General features: G+C 36.2%; 1 protein-coding gene across 3 annotated transcripts in view; it reads right to left on the reverse strand.

The window, feature by feature from the left end:
* Positions 1–18,362, reverse strand: part of SYCP1 (synaptonemal complex protein 1) — a 138,060-nt gene that overhangs the window by 25,401 nt on the left and 94,297 nt on the right. The window contains exons 25-28 of one of the 3 annotated variants that reach the window (XM_021090002.1): positions 11,393–11,509; positions 10,868–10,978; positions 9,664–9,756; positions 8,796–8,870 (exon numbers count right to left, since the gene is read on the reverse strand). The exons of the other annotated variants lie outside the window; for them this stretch is intronic. Of the exons in view, the coding sequence (XP_020945661.1) occupies positions 8,796–8,870; positions 9,664–9,756; positions 10,868–10,978; positions 11,393–11,509 (396 nt within the window). The remainder of the gene's footprint in view (positions 1–8,795; positions 8,871–9,663; positions 9,757–10,867; positions 10,979–11,392; positions 11,510–18,362) is intronic. 3 annotated transcript variants of the gene reach the window in all.

Raw genomic sequence — 18,362 nt, forward strand, 5'->3', positions numbered from 1 at the left:
AAACTCTCCTTCCATATCAAGAATGTAAACAAATATACGAAGTGCCACATCTCACCTCAGAAAAAATTAAGATGCTACCAAGCACCTTATGAAAGATGTAGGAAAGGTGGTTCACCTCATTTTACAAAGACAACCCATTTTAGGTGGAAGCTAAGACTGTCATCTGGCAACAATTTCTTCATACCAATTGGTATGTAAAATAGGTCAAAATCAGGATTGGCATATTGACTAGGATCAAAATTGAGAAGAAAAACTTTCATATAAAAGACGATAACTAGAGTCTACTCTATAGGAATGAAATGCTGTCTTCTAGGATAAAATATATCCTGAAGCCAGTCATTTCTTCGCCAGACCATATTACAGGTGTTTTTTGAGCCACAGGAGTAGAGAATAACAGCCCTGTGCCCAAATTTCAGACTTGAATAAATTTACAAACCCAGAACCTCCAAAATTAAAAAGAATTCTGATACTCTTGTCTTTTTTTTTTTTTTTTTTTTTTTTTTTGCCATTTCTTGGGCCGCTCCCACGGCATATGGAGGTTCCCAGGCTAGGGGTCTAATCGGAGCTGTAGCTGCCGGCCTACGCCAGAGCCACAGCAACACGGGATCCGAGCCGCGTCTGCAACCTACACCACAGCTCATGGCAACTGAAGTCTGATACTCTTGTGGAAGGATTTTGTAAAAATATCACAACACATACTGCATCCTCCTTAGTACCATGTGCACTGAGAGAAATACTAAGACTTATGGGTAACTGGACATTGATATTAGCTAACAAAGATTCTTATCCATAAAGTTACTATTTTTTCACTAGTTTGGGCAAAGGTATATTGAGGTCAGGTGATAATAGCATTTAATTCAAGTCCACCTCATGGTGAGCATGTGAAACCATAAACCTAAAGTATCCTCTAAACCAGCAAAAGTACACTGACTCTCAGAATACACATCTTGACTTCTAGAGGAGAGAAGGGAGAAGTCACCTCCCACCACTGCACTTTCTCTACAACTCTGTCTTTTGCTGGTCTGGAGATCTTAGTACAGTCAACTCACCTCAATTTTATATAATATCAATACATACTACCAAGAAAAGTAAGCTATTAAAGGAAAAGATATTCTTTTTTTTTTTTTTTTTTTTTTTGTCTTTTTTTGTTGTTGTTGTTGTTGCTATTTCTTGGGCCGCTCCCACGGCATATGGAGGTTCCCAGGCTAGGGGTTGAATCGGAGCTGTAGCCACCGGCCTACGCCAGAGCCACAGCAACGCGGGATCCGAGCCGCGTCTGCGCCCTACACCACAACTCACGGCAACGCCGGATCGTTAACCCACTGAGCAAGGGGCAGGGACCGAACCCGCAACCTCATGGTTCCTAGTCGGATTCGTTAACCACTGCGCCATGACGGGAACTCCAGGAAAAGATATTCTAAGATTAAAGACTCAGTCAAGGTTAATAAGAAATGGATAAAAACATGTAAGACAAACAAGTACCAAAAGGAAGTTAGGATCACAATATGAGTATCAGGCAAGGCTGACTTCAAAGCAAAAAGGACAAAGATAGTGGATACAGTTTCTAAGGAACAATCAATTAGTATCAAACTTTTATACAATGAATAGTATTCATCAAAACATCAAGCAGGGAGTTCCCGTCGTGGCGCAGTGGTTAACGAATCCGACTAGGAACCATGAGGTTGCGGGTTCGGTCCCTGCCCTTGCTCAGCGGGTTAACGATCCGGCGTTGCCGTGAGCTGTGGTGTAGGTTGCAGACGCGGCTCGGATCCCGCGTTGCTGTGGCTCTGGCGTAGGCCGGTGGCTACAGCTCCGATTCAACCCCTAGCCTGGGAACCTCCATATGCCGCGGGAGCGGCCCAAGAAATAGCAACAACAACAACAACAACAACAAAAAAAAGACAAAAGACAAAAAAAAAAAAAATCAAGCAGTTCTCTTATGGCTCAGCAGATTAAGGATCTGACATTGTCACTGCAGCAGTTTTGGGTTACTGCTGAGGTGCAAATTCAGTCCCTGGTCCAGAAACTTCTACATGCTGAGGGTGCAGAAAAAACAAAACAGAGCAAAACAAAACCAACAAAACATAAAGCAAAACTGGCTGAGAATTCAAGAAAAAGTGAAATCTAACAGTAATAGAATCCTTAAATCCTTATTTCAGCTCATGATTATCAAACAGAAAAAAATATATAACAAAGTTAAAGTATGATTTCCCCTCATGGCTCAGTGGTAATGAAACTGACTAGTACCCATGAGGATGTGGGCTCCATCCCTGGCCTCACTCAGTTGGTTGAGGATCTGGCATTGCCGTGAGCTGTGGTGTAGGTCTTAGATGCAGCTCAGATCTGGCATTGCTGTGAGCTGTGGTGTAGGTCTTAGATGCAGCTCAGATCTGGCGTTGCCGTGACTGTGGTGTAGGTCGGCAGCTGTAGCTCTGATTAGACCCCTAGCCTGGGAACCTCCATATGCCACTGTTGCGGCCCTTAAAAAAAAATTTAAAAAGTAGATGTCAAAAAATAATTGATACAGAAGATCAAACTTCTTGGTAAAGGTGGAAGAGTGAAGTCAGATTATAAAAGCTTCCTCTCCCTAAGATAACAAAAAAGTATGAAGGGAAGGAAGAAAGTAGTTAAGAACTGGCAAAGATGAATTCAACTATAGAAACATACCGTACCAGGCCATAATCTCTGATTCTAGTGAGGTTCAGCATAAGACACAGAATATAGTTGTGTTATTGTGCTGATTTGACTCAATTCGGTTCCTAACCTAATTACCACTTACATGGTATTGGTGAAAGTGAACACATAGAATAATAATTGTCACTAATATATCTGAATTTTATAAGAGATCTGAAGAGATAAGTAGGCAGTCCAGAAAAAAAGAGACCTAGGAAATGCAGGGAAAATGACTAAATATTATCATTTTTGTCTCTCTAGTCTGGGCAAAAAAAGCAAAAGAACCATACTTGTATAGAATTAATCACCCTTGCCAATAAACAAAACATGCTAGAAATAAAGTCAAAAGACAAGATTTTTAAAAAAGAAAATATTGGAAGTTCCCTTGTGGTACAGTAGGCTAAGGATCTGGTGTTGCCACAACTGTGGTACAGGTCACAACTGGGGGGGGGGGGGGCATAGGTTCAATCCCTGGCCCAGGTACCTCCACATGCCTTGGGTGCAGCCAAAAGAAGAGGAAGAAGAAGGAAAAAAAAAAAAAGACCCTCCTGAATGAACAGAAAATACAAAAGTAAGAGATTCACTGAGAAACCATTTGAATATTGTCCTTATTCTTGGGTCTGCCTCTTAACCATCCTATAAATATAATGTACCAAATGATGATATTCTTTTCTTCTCCCTCATAAAAGTTGGTGAGTGAGGAAATACTGCTTGGATGAGAGATTGGAAAAGTGGCAAAAATGAATAACCATAGCTCACCCTCTCAGACAGACACATGGTCTCCAGGGCTTCACACTGAGTTGGTTAAAAGACGTGAAGCCTAGGAGTCTGATTCAGTAGGTTAAAGACCCAGCATCGTCTCTGTAAGGATGTGGGTTCAATCCCTGGTCTCACTCAGTGGGTTAAGGATCCAAACACTGCTGTAAGCTTCAGCCTACATTGCAAATGCGGTTTGGATCTGGTGTTGCTGTGGCTATGGCATAGACCTTAGCTGCAGGTCTGATTCAACCCCTAGCCCAGGGAAACTCCATATGCTGCAGATTCAGCCATTTTAAAAAAAGGAGAAGAAGATGCGAAGCCTAAGGATAAAAAAATCAACAATCACAAGAAAATTACAGATCAATCTTTCTTATGAATATAGATGTAAAAAATCCTCAACAAAATACTGAGCAAACCAAATTTATCAGAATACAAAGATATGTCATGCAAGTCAGACTTCTCCCAAGTATATAAAACAGATTAAACATCTGAAAATCAATTAATATAATAAATACTTCATGCTAACAAAATAAAAGACAAAACCCTATGATCACCTCAATAGAAATCTTTTGACAAAATGCAACATCCTTTTATGATAAAAACATCCAACAAATTAGGAAAAGAACTTTCTCAATCTGATAAAAGGCATCTAGATAAGGTGAATTTCATCAAAATATGAGACTGTGCTACAAATGATACTATCAAGACATTGAAAAGACAATTCAAAGAATGGGAGAAAATATTTGAAAATCCTATTGCAGATAAAGGACTTGTATTTAGAATGTATAAAGAACTCTTAAAACTCAATATGAAAAAAATAAACTTATTTTATTTTATTTATTGGCAGTGACATGCAAAAGTTCCCAGCCAGGGATCAAACATCAGATCCATAACAAACTGAGAAAAGCCAGGGATTGAATCCCTATCCTCATGGATACCAGTCGGGTTAATTACCACTGAGCCACAAGGGGAACTACTATTTCTGGGCTTTCTAACCTATGCCATCAATCTATGTTTCTGTTTTTATGCCAGTACCATATTGTTTTGATAACTGTAGCTTTGTAGTATTGTCTAAAGTCAGGATGTTGGATTCCTCCATTTTTGTTTTTCTTTTTCGATATTACTTGGGGTCTATTCAAGGTCTCTTCCATTTCCATACAAATTTAAAAATATTCTGTTGTACTTCTGTGAAGAATGTCCTTGGTAATTTGAGAGGGATTGCACTGAATCTATAGACTGCCTTGGGTAGTATAATCATTTTAATAATATTGATTCTCCAACTCCAAGGGCATGGTATATCTTTCTATCTGTTTGTGTCATCTTTGATTTCTTTCATTAGCATCTTATAGTTTTCAGAGTATAGATATTTTGTCTAAGTAGATTTATTCCTAGGGTGTTTTTTTGTTTGTTTGTTTTTATTTTTTTGTTTTTTTTGTTTTTTGTGTTTTTTGTGGGTTTTTTTTTTTTTTTTTTTTTTTTTTTTTTGTCTTTTTAAGGCTGCACCCATGGAGGGATATGGAGGTTCCTGGGCTAGGAGTTCAAGAGGACCTACAGCTGCTGGTACACCACAGCCACAGCAGTGCCAGATGTGAACCCTGTCTGCAACCTACACTACAGCTCAGGGAAACTCTGGATACTTAACCCACTGAGTGAGGCCAAGGATTGAACCTGTGTCCTCATGGATACCAGTCAGATTCATTTCCACTGAGCCATGACAGGAACTCCCTATTCCTGGGTACTTTATTCTTTTTGATGCAATGATAAATGGGATGGTTTCTCTGATTTCCCTTTCTGATTTTTTATTGTTAGTATATAGAAATGAACTCATTTCTGTGTATTAATTGTGTAGCCTGCAACTCAGCCAAGTTCATTGACGAGTTCTAATAGTTTTCTGGTGCTGTCTTTAGGGTTTTCTAGGTATAGTATCATGTCATCTGCTAACAGGGACAGTTTTTACTTCTTCCTTTCCAATTTGGATTCCTTTTATTTCTTTTTCTCCTCTAACTGCCACAGAAAAATGGGCAGAAGACCTACACAGACATTTTTCAAAAGAAGACATATGGATGGCCAACAGGCACATGAAAAAATGTTCAACATCTCTGATTATTAATCAAAACTAGAATGAGGTACCACCTCACACCAGTCAGAATGGTCATAATTAACAAGTCAACAAATAACAAATGCTGGAGAAGGTGTGGAGAAAAAGTAACCCTCCTGCACTACTGGTGGGAATGTAAATTGGTACAACCACTATGGAAAACAATATGGAAGTACCTCAAAAAACTAAATATAGAACTACCGTAAGATCCAGCAATCCCACTCCTGGGTACATATCCGGACAAAACTTTCATTGAAAAAGATACACATTGGAGTTCCCGTCATGGCACAGCAGAAATGAATCCGACTAGGAACCATGAAGTTGCGGGTTCAATCCCTGACCTCGCTCAGTGGGTTAAGGATCTGGCATTGCCATGAGCTGTGGTGTAGGTCACAGATGAGGCTTGGATCCTGCATTGCTGTGGCTGTAGTGTAGGCCAGCAGCTGTAGCTCTGATTTGACCCCTAGCCTGGCAATCTCCCTATGCCACAGGTGTGACCCTAAAAAGAAAAAAAAAAAAGAAAAAAGAAGAAGATACATGTACCCCTATGTTCATCACAGCACTATTCACTTAACCAAGACATGGAAACGACCTAAATGTCCACCAACCAATGAATATATTAAGAAGATTTGGTACATATACACAATAGAATACTATTCAGCCATAAAAAAGAACAAAATAATGCCATTTGCAGCAACATGGATGGAACTAGAGATTCTCATACTAAGTGAAGTAAGCCAGAAAGAAAAAGACAAATACCATATGATATCACTTATTTGTGGAATCTAAAATATGGCACAGATGATCCTATCTATAAAACAGAAACAGATCACGGCCAAGGAGAGCATACTTGTGGTTCCCAGGGGGTAGGGCAGAGGGAGAGGGATGGACAGCCAACGTGGGGTTTTTGGAAGCAAACTATTATATGTGGAATGGATTGGCAATGGGGCCCTACTGTACAGCCCAAGGAACTGTGTGTGATGGGGTCACTTTGCTGTACAGCAGAAATTGAAGAAACAAAGTAAATCAACTACACTTTAATTTTAAAAAAGAAATGTAAATCAAAATAACAATATACCATGTCACACCAACTTGGATGACTAAAATCCAAAAAAAGATAACAAGCATTGGTGAGAATGTGGAAAAAATTGAGACCTTCATGCATTACTAATGGGAATCCAAAATGGTACAGTTGGTTTGGAGAACAGTTGGGCAGTAGCTTAAAATATGAAACACAGAGACAGCATATTGCCCAAGAAGTCTACTCCTACATAAATAATCAACAGAAAATAAAACAGGTATCTTCACAAAACTTGTACACAAATATTCTTAACACCATTATTCATAATATTCAAAACAGAAGCAACTTAAATTTCCATCAACTGATTAATAGATAAATAAAACATGGTATATTCATATAACAGAATATTATTCAGCAATGAAAAGGAATGAAGTACTGATATATGTTAGGACAAGGAAGGGCCCTGAAGACATTATACTAAATGAAAGAAGCCAGTCACAAGGCCATATATTATACAATTCCAGAAAATAAATTAGTAATCGACTAGAACTTGTGAATTTTTGGGGGGGGCAAAATGGAAGGATGCAAGGGTTGATACATATACTCTAAAATGATGCAGTGGTGATGGTAGCACAATGTCAGTATATTAAAAAATATGAATTACACACTTTATTTATGTATTTTTGCTTTTTAGGGCCACATCTACGGCATATACAAGTTCCCTGGCTAGGGGTAGAATTGGAGCTATAGCTGCCAACCTATGCCACAGCCACAGCCACACCAGATACTGAACCCACTGAGTAAGTCCAAGGATCGAATCCACATCCTCATACCATTCGGGCTAATTACCACTAAGCCTCAATGGGAACATCCAAGTACACACTTTAAATGGGTGACTGTATATTGCATAAATCAATGAAACTGTTTTTAAAAGGTTACAGAGCTGAGCAGGGAATTAGACAAAGTTGGAGATTTTGACATCCCACTTTCAGCAACTGATAGAATTACTAGGCAGGATTACTAGGCAGAAAATCAGCAAAAATATACCAAATCTGAACACTGCCAACTAATTAGATATAACTGATATTTACAATACATTCTACTAACAGCAGCATAACATACATTTGTTTCAAGCACCTTTAGATTATTCACCAAGATAGACAACATCCTGGGCCATAAAACAAACATCAACAAATTCCCATCATCCATGAGGATGCAGGTTTGATCCCTGGCCTCATTCAGTGGGTTAAGGATCAGGTGTTGCTGCAAGCTGTGGTGTAGGTTGCAGATAACTCAGATCCTGTGCTGCTGTGGCTGTGGTGTAGACCACCAGCAGGTGCAACTCCAATTCGACCCCTCGCCTGGGAACCTCCATATGCCACAGGTGCATCCCTAAAATATATATATTCAGTCCATAGCAATATATATATTTGTGCCCCCCCAAATTCATACCAAGGCCTTAATCCCCAGTGTGGCACAGTGTTTGGAGATGGGGCCTTTGAGAAGTAATTGGGTTCAGATGAGGTCCTGGAGGTAAAGTCCTCATGATGGAATTGCTGCCTTTACAAGGAGATGAAGAAACCAGAGCTCTCTCTCAGCATGTGCAGACACAGCAAGAAGGCAACTCTCTACAGGCCAGAAAATGGGCCCTGACTAGAACCTTACCATACTGGCACCCTGATCTCAGACCTGCAGCCTTCAGAATTTGGGAAATAATATTTATTGTTCAAGCCATTCAATCTATGATATTTCTGCTACAGTAGCCTGGAGACTAATACAGAAATCTTAAAGATTGTGTTCTCTGACCTTAATGGAAATCAATAACAGAAAGACAAGAGGAAAATCTTCGAACATATGAAAATTTTAAAACAAACTTTTAAGTTATCAATAGGTCAAAGAATTCTCAAAGAAATATAAAATTGTAAGAACTGAATTAAAACAGTAACACAACATATCAAAACATATGGGACACAACTAAAGCAGTACTGAGAGAAAAATTTATAGTACTAAATGTTTACATTAGGGAAAAAAGGAGAATGACTACAGCAAAATGGGAGAATAGGTGTTTTTACCATCCTTCCCACCATATTTAGCAAATATTTCTGAAGAAAAGTTAATGGGGAAAAATTGTATTTTTAATCTCTACTCAAATTTATCCTGTTATTTTTAATATGACAAGTTTATAAAAACTTAAAGTTACATTTAAAACTTAAAATTAGTTATCTATAATGCCACAAAACCTACTTTTTCTTCTCTTTCCATTTTAAGTTGTTTCTTAACAGAGCCAATTTCATTTTTAAGATTGGATAGCTCAGTCTCCTAAAGGTAAAGGAACATGAAATTTATAAGTGAATTCATATATTTCTTAAGACAATGAAACTGCAAACTAGTGTTTCAAAAAATTTGTTTCATACAGAAATAGATTCACTCATAAAATATATATATTTTTAAAAGCATACTGATATGAAGGTTGCTAGCTGAATATAAAGATTTCATTTAGGAGTTCCTGTCATGGAGCATTGGAAACAAATCCAACTAGGATCCATGAGGTTGCGGGTTTGATCCCTAGCCTTGCTCAGTGGGTTAAGGATCCAGCATTGCCGTAAGCTGTGGTGTAGGTCACAGACACAGCTCAGATCTGGCATTGCTCTGGCTCTGGTGTAGGCCAGCAGCTCTAGCTCCAATTAGACCCCTTCCCTGGGAACCTCCATGTGCCGCAGGCGTGGCCCTGAAAAGACAAAAGCCAAAAAAAAAAAAAAAAAAAGACTTTCATTTAGACAATTTTCATAGTTTGCTCTAAATAAATATTTAACAGATATATATATATATATCTCCTCCTCACCCGCTCCCAATCTATTGCACCCCTCCTTTCCCAATCTCAATCAGAGCTCAAAATTCATTTGAACTGGAGTTTATAATTTTTCATTTGAAAAAAGGGTTTATTCTATCATTTTGAAAAATAAATTGGAAAACAACTTACCAATGAGATCCATAATATCCCTTTCAGATCAATGATTATTTATTATTTGACTACAGTTCAAAAATTATGATTTTATTATTCCTAACAGATATGCTGACATGAAAATTAGCTTCTACTGCTATTTGTTCTCACCAAAGATGTTTTTATTGATGACTGTTCTTGTTCTCTGCTCTTATAAAGTCCTAATTCTGAGTCTCTTTCTTCAACAATTTTATCATACTGGTGCTGTATTCAAAAGAAAAGCCATTTAGGTATATTAGAACCTCAAACAATTATGTATCCTAATGCATTTAATATTTATAGAAAATGATGTTTATGAGTTCAGTAATATACATACTTGAGCCTATTAAAATTTTTTTCAATTATGTTTTGTAATTCTAATAATAAAAACAATAAAGCATAGATAACTGGTCTTGGAAATAACCTAACCCAAGAGCAAGAAATAACTTTTTAAATTAGAATTTCGTAATTTTAAAATAGGCTAGAAACACAAGGACCTTTTAGAAAAATGGTGAATTCCAGATCTCAGGCAGGACATACAAGATGAGTCTTGAATTATGTGTTCTCTTGAACATTTTGTCATAACAGAAAGCAAGAAAGCTATCAGAGACTATTAGGGTCAAGTCAAAAGAACCTGTCAACAACCACTTTGAAGAGGCTTTAGCTGGCCAAAGATGAGACAGTTTGCCAATCAATAAGGTTAAAAACTGTACTGGATTGAGACATACCAAATATGCTTAAATCTATTAGTTCACAACATTACTTAAAATATTTTTTTAAAATCTCATTGGTTACTTCACAATAATATCCTAACAACAACTTAAAAGCTGAATTGGTAGATAGAGCCCACTTCCTCTCTAAATCTTGAAAGGAATAAGGCTTAGTTCCTCACAAAGTGATTACTTTAAAACAATAATAAAAAATAAAGCATACTCACCAACACAACAAACATTGTCTTTCATCCATTTATTATTATTTAGCCTAGTATGTATTAGACACAGGTAAAGGACGCCAATATTAATGATATCCTGGGTATGTACTTAAATAAATATAAGGTAGAAATGCTGTAAGAGACTACTGTGAAAATTCAGAAAAAGTGTGATTACCTCTACTCATCCAAATTAAAAGGAGAGATTCCCACAAGGAAGTGAAACCTAAGCTCAGCCTTGTGTGGTTAAGACTTGAACTTGGAGAAGTAAGAGATCAAGGGTATTCCAGCTATAATCAATCATTGATGTATAGAGAATAATTTTCTCTGATAAATCAGAATGCTGTATTTTACCATTTTATGCATAAATATGGCTCCTTTTTTATCACACAAAAGGAAAAAAATTACCTTATGTTTTTCCATAAGTGCTACCATTTCAGCTATCTTATGTTGACATCGTATATCAATTTCTTTCTGTAATTTTACTGCTTCATCAGCTATTACTTTTGCTTTATCAACCTATCAAATAAATTTAAAGTGTTTTTTAAAATTAATGTACAAAGTAAATTTAAATATTAAATTTAAGTTAAAATGCAGAAATAAAACACCAGGAAATTAGGAAAGCCAAACAGAAAATGCATTACTGTTTTGGTTTATTTTAGTTAGTGTCTTCCATCAAATGAGATGACAGTATAACACTGTAAGGATCATTTAATCTTTTCAAAATAATTTTATACTACTCAATACTTGAATCCTTAGAATAATATAGTTTCAACTTCTATCAAAAAATTAATTACATCTAGTATAAATTTATTAACTCTTCTAAAAAAGCAAATTTGTAAATTAAGAATTATTGTTTTTCTCTTAAAATATTAACATACAAATATAGGGTTTTACCATAACAAATTCTCAAACATATTTAGTTCTTCCTACCTCTCCCAAAAGATTTTCTTCTGATAGCTTTTTGTCTTCAATTTCTTTTTGATAGATGTCAGTCATTTCTTTAAATTTTTGCTTGGTACTTTCTAGTTCTAACTCTAATTTACTGACCTTTGAGTAAAGGAAATAATATGAACATTAGAAAATACTATGGATTACTTGAAAATATTGTATTCATTGTGTGGTTTTGTGAATCTTAAAGATGATTTATTCACAGATATTATGATTGGATCATTTTCCTTACATTTTTCATATAGTGAGATATGCTTTATTTTTAACAAAATCTATCTGAATTTTCAATAAAATTTTTTTGAAGAAATAGGAAAACTAAATAATATAACTATTGATGAAATTGTTTCAGAAATTAAAAGTCTTCATATAAAGAGAACTCTAGGCCAGATTTCATCAGTGAATTCAACTTTATCAAGATATAATTTTCCTGCAATAAAATGCACAACTTTAAGAGTAAAGTTTGATAAATGAAATACATTGTTTACAATCATGTACTGACAACATTAATCAATATATACATATAGATAATTTTCACCATCCCACAAAGTTCCCTCATGTCCTTTTATATTCTAAATCCTGCACTCTAAAGGCAATCAATGTTCTGCTTCCTGTCTTTATAAATTTGGTTTTGTTTATTCTAAAACTTCATTTAAATGGAATCATACCAAATATATATATATATATTTTTTTTTATCTTTTTTTTAGGGCCACACCCACAGTACATGAAGTTCCCAGGCTGGGGGTTGAATTGGAGCTGTAGCTGCTGGCCTACATGACAGCCACAGCAACACCAGATCCAAGCCACATCTGCAAGCTACACCACAGCTCATGGCAATGCTGGATCCCTAACCCACAAAGTAAGGGTGAGGCCAGAAATCAAACCCACATCCTCATGGATACTAGTCAGGTTCGTTACCACTGAGCCGCAACACAAGCTCCCTACATTCTCTTCTTATATGAGTTATTTTGCTCAGCATGTTCAGAGATTTATCCATGTTCCTCTAGGTATCAACAGGTGCCTTTTTTTTAACTGCTGAGTCATATTCTATTGTATGAAGAAGACAAATTTGTTTAGCTAATCTCCTATTAATGGACATTTGAATTCTTTCTAGTTTTTTAAAAATTTTAATTGAAGTATAGTTGCTTTATAATGCTGTGCCAATTTCTGCTGTACATAAAAATGACTCAGTTATACATATACTTTTATCATCATGAATGAAGGTTCTATAAATATTCTTATACAAGACTTTTAGTGGACATGTTTTCATTTCTCTTAAGTAAATATTTAGGAAAAGAACTGCTAAGTCATAAAGTAGATTTATGTTTTCTAAGAAACAATCACAGAACTAGAACAAAAAAATTATTTTAATTTGTATGGAACAGCAAAATAAACCATTAATAAAACAAAAAAGACAGGGCAAAAGACCTGAATAGACATTTCTCCAAAGAAGATACACAGATGGCCAACAAGCACATAAAAAGATGCTCAATATCACTTATTATTAGAGAAATGCAAATCAAAACTACTATGAGGTACCACTTCACACCAGTCAGAATGGCCATCATTAATAAGTCCATAAATAACAAATGCTACAGAGGATGTGGAGAAAAGGTAACCCTCTTGCACTGTTAGTGGGAATGTAAATTGGTACAACCACTACAGAAAATAGTATGGAGGTACTTCAAAAAACTAAATATAGATCTACCATATGACCCAGCAATCCCACTCTTGGGCATATATCCATACAAAACTTTCCTTGAAAAAGACACATGCACCCACATGTTCATTGCACACAATTCACAATAACCAAGACATGGAAACAACCTAAATGTTTTTTGACAGATGAATGGATTAAGATGTGGTATATATACACAATGGAATACTAGTCAGCCATTAAAAAGAACAAAATAATGCCATTTGCAGCAACATGGATGGAACTAGAGATTCTCATACTAAGTGAAGTAAGTCAGAAAGACAAATACCACATGATATCACTCATATCTGGAATCTAATATATGGCACAAATGAACCTTTCCACAGAAAAGAAAATCATGGACATGGAGAACAGACTTGTGGTTGCCAAGGGGTGGGAGAGGGAGTGGGATGGACTGGGATTTTTGGGTTAATAGATGCAAATTATTATTGCCTTTGGAACGGATAATCAATGAGATCCTGCTGTATAGCACTGGGATCTATATCTAATCACTTACGATGGAGCATGATAATGTAAGAAAAAGAATGTGTATATATGTATGTGTGACTGGGTCACCTTGCTGTACAGCAGAAAACTGACAGAACACTATAAACCAGCTATGATGGAAAACAATGCAAATCATTTTTAAAAAATAAAAAATAAAACAAAAAAGACAACCCACAGGATGGGAGAAAATACCTGTGAACAATGCGACAAAGAATTATCTCTGAAATATGCAAACAGCTCACGCAGCTTAATACCAAAAAAAAAAATTAATGTCTATTAATGTAAAGAGACATTTCTCCAAAGAAGACAGCATATAGCCCAAAAGCAAAAAAAAAAAAAAAAAAAAAAAAAAAAAAAAAAAAAAAAAAAACTCATCACAAATTATTAGAGAAATGCAAATCAAAACTACAACGAAGCATCACTTCACACCAGTCAGAATGGCCATCATTAAAAAATCTACAAACAATAATAAATGCTGGAAAGGATGTGGAGAAAAGAGAACCCTCCTATGTTGCTGGTGGGAATGTAAATTGGTACAACAACTATAGATAACAGTATAGATGTTCCTTGAAAACTAAAAATAGAACTACCATATGATCGAGCAATCCCACTCCTAGGTATCTATCCAGAGAAAACTGTTAATTCAGAAAAACTCATGTACCTCAATATTCATTGCAGTACTATTTACAATAGCCAAGACATGGAAACAACCTAAATGTCTATCAACAGAGAAATAGATAAAGATGTGGTACATATATACAATGGGATATTACTCAGCCATAAAAAAGAACAAAATAGGAGTTCCTGTCTTGGCGCAGCAGAAACGAATCCAACTAGGAGCCATGAGGTTACAGGTTCAATCCCTGGCCTTGCTCAGTGGGCTAAGGATCTGGCATTGCTGTGAGCTGTGGTGTAGGTTGCAGACATGGCCCAGCTCCCGTGTTGTGGCTGTGGCGTAAGCCGGCAACAACAGTTCTGTTTAGACCCTGGCCTGGGAATCCATATGCCGTGGAGTGCAGCCCTAAAAAAATAAAAAGCCAAAAAAAAAAAAAAAAAAGAATGTCATTTGCAGCAACACGGAGGGACCCAGAGATAACACTAAGTCAGTCAGACAGAGAAAGACAAATATTATATATCACACACATGAAATCTAATTTTAAAATGATGCAATGAACATTTTCATATAACAGAAACGGACTCACAGATTTTGAAATCAAACTTACAATTACCAAAGGGGTAAAGTGGGGCAGGGAGTGAAGGGGAGGGATGAATTGTGAGTTTGGGACTGATATATACATGCTATTATGGACCTACTGTAAAGCACAGGGAAAACCTACTTAATATTCTATGATAACCTACATGGGAAAAGAATCTGAAGAAGAATGGATACATGTCTGTGTATGGCTGATTCACTTTGCTACACACCCAAAACTAACACAACATTGTAAATCAATTATACACCAGTAAAATTTAAAAAAAGCATTTTATCCAAAACCATTTTCCAAAGTGATTGTACTATTAAGAGCAGTGTATGAGAGTTCTGTTACTCTATATTCTCACTAACGTGATATAATGGATTTTTAAAATTTCAGCCATTCTTAGTAGGCAGGCAAGGTTTCATAGGTGTGAGACCTCTGTAGTCACAATTACAATTAGCTGTAGTTAGCTTCCAGCCCATTTTGAAATTTTTACTAATAACTTAACTAGGTGCCCCATCTTTCCATCTTGCACTGAACCCTGCAAATTATGTGGTTAGTCCTGCTTAGGGGAATAGCGATATCCCACTGTGGTTTTATCTTTATTTCTTACAACTATATTTCTTTTGTGAAATATCTATTCAATTCTTTGGCACATTTTCTAATTTTTATTATGGTAAAATACCCATAACATAAAATTTGCCATCTTAACCCTCTTAAACCATACAGTTCGTTTCCATGGTCGTACAACCAATCCCCAGAACTCCTACAAATCATATTTATATTTTTCTGACTGGCTAATTTCACTTAGAATATTTCTTTGGATATACAATGTTTATGTATGTTATAGCATATATCGGAATGTCCTTTCTTAAGGCTAAATAATCTCATTGTATGCACATACCACTGTCTCTCCACTCAACGATCAATGAATGTTGATCTGCTTTTACCTTTGCCTGTTGTAAACACCTTTGCTGCTATGAACACAGGTTTATACATAATTCTTTCAGACCGTGCTTTCAATTCTATATGTATATATGAGGTGGAATTACTGATTCATATGTTAATTCTACTTTTAATTTTTGAGTAACCACCAGATGGCTTCCACAGCAATGGCACCATTTGATATTCCACCAAGAGTGTACAAGAATTCAAATTTCTCTACAACTTCGCCAACATTCATTATTTAAAAAAATTTTTTTTTAATTTTTATGGCTGCACCTGTGGCATATGGAAGTTCCCAGGATAGGGGTCATTATCAGAGCTGCAGCTGGGGCCTAGGGCATAGCCAGGGAAACACTGGATCCAAGCCATATCTGTAACCCATACCACAGCTAGCAGCAATGCCAAATTCTTAACACATTAAATGAGGCCAGGAATTGAACCGATATCCTCAGGAAGACTATGGAAGGTCCTTAACCCACTGAACCATAATGGGAACTCCTGTTATGTTCCTTTCTTTTAATAGCACCCATAATTGATGTGAGGTGACATCCCTTCGTGATTGTGATTTCCCTAATGATTAGTGACGCTGAACATCTTTACATGTACTTATTGGCCATTTGAATATCTTCCTTAGAGAAATATTTATTTCAGTCCTTTGACTATTTTTTGTTTATTTGTCTTCCGCTTTCTAGGGCCGCACCCATGGCATATGGAAGTTCCCAGGCTAGGGGAGGAATTGGAGCTGCAGCTGCTGTCCTACACCACAACCACAGCAACGCAGGATCCGAGCAGTGTCTACAACCTATACCACCGTTCAAAGCAATGCTGGATCCCTAACCCACTGAGTGAGGCCAAGGATTGAACCTGCATCCTCATGGATACTATATGGGTTCTTAATGTGCTGAGCCACAACGGGAACTTCCAATTATTTTTAAATCAGGTTGTTTGTTGTCTTGTGCCCATTTTGGATTGAAATATTTATCTTATATTTTTGAGTTTTAAGCATTTTTTTTTTCTTTTTACAGACATACATATGGAAATTCCCAGGCTAGGGGGTCAAATCAGAGCTGCGCCACAGCCACAGCAATATCAGATCTGAGTTGCATCTGAAACCTATGCTGCAGCTGGATCCTTAACCCACTGAGCAAGGCTAGGGACCAAACCTGCATCCTCACAAAGATAACATTGGGTCCTTAACCCACTGAGCCAGAATGGGAACCCCCTTAAGCATTCTTTATATATGCTGGGTATGTGTCATTTGTCAAATATTTTTATCAGTATTTTCACCTTCTTTGTACCTTACCTATTTATTTTCTTAATAACACCTTTTGATAAGCAGATCTTTCAGATTTTGATGAAGTGTAATTTATCATATTTTAGGAATATTGCTATTTCACTTAGCAGTATACTAGTGACTTCATAGAAACCTTAGAACTTATCAACATATAGACAATCACATTACTTAAGAAGAAACAGTTTCACATATTCTTTCACAACCTGTATAACTTTATTTCTTTTTCTTGCTTCAATGTACTTGCTAGAATGCCTAATACAATGTTGAATAGGGGTAGTAAGAGCAGACACTCTTCTTTAAATTAAAGAGAAAGAATTCAGTCTTCCATTATTAAAGATGATGCTAGTTTTAAATATTTTGTAGATATTCTGTATTAGACTGACAACGTCTCCTTTTATTCCATTTGTTGAAAATTTTTATCAAGAATAAGTGTTGAGGAGTTCCCGTTGTGGCTCAGTGGTTAATGAATCTGACTAGGAACCATGAGGTTGCGGGTTCAATCCCTGACCTCGTTCAGTGGGTTAAGGATCTGGCATTGCTGTGGTGTAGGTCGCAGATGTGGCTTGGATCCTGCATTGCTGTGGCTGTGGCGTAGGCCAGCGGCTACAGCTCTGATTAGACCCCTAGCCTGGAAACCTCCATATGCCACGGGAAGTGGCTCTAGACAAGGCAAAAAGAAAAAAAAAAAAGGAGTAAGTGTTGAATTTTGTCAAATACTATTTGTGCAACCACTGGCTGATTATACGATTTTTCCTTATTACCTAATATAGCATATTACACTGTTTCAAATTTTAAACCAAACTTACATTTCTAAAACCCACACTTATTCAATGTAATAAGGTTTTAATATATTGCTAGATTATATATAAAAATATTTTGTTAAGGGTTTTATATCTACATTTATGAGAGATATTACTCTAATTTTTTGTATACTATTTTTAATCAGGATTTAGTATTTAAAAACTAGTTGGAAATTTTTCCCTCAATTTTATTTTTTGAAAAAATTTGTGGAAGACTGGTATTATTTCTTCTGTTAGAATTCACCAGTGAGAACTTTCAGATCTGGATTTTTCCCTAGGAGATTTCTGATGACAAATTCAATTTCCCAGACTTATGGTTCTTCAGATTTTCTATTTCATCTTGTGTCAGTTTTAGAAAGGTTTTCTAAGAACTTTACCCATTTCATTTAACTTTCAAATTTATTGGTGTAACATTGTCCATGTCATTCCCTTGTTACCTTTCAATATTTACAGTATCTATATGGTATTGGTCTATTTCATTTCTACCTTCAGTGAATTTTATTCTTTTTGTAATCC

This window comes from Sus scrofa, chromosome 4, assembly GCF_000003025.6.
Source record: "Sus scrofa isolate TJ Tabasco breed Duroc chromosome 4, Sscrofa11.1, whole genome shotgun sequence".
Lineage (NCBI taxonomy): Eukaryota > Metazoa > Chordata > Mammalia > Artiodactyla > Suidae > Sus > Sus scrofa.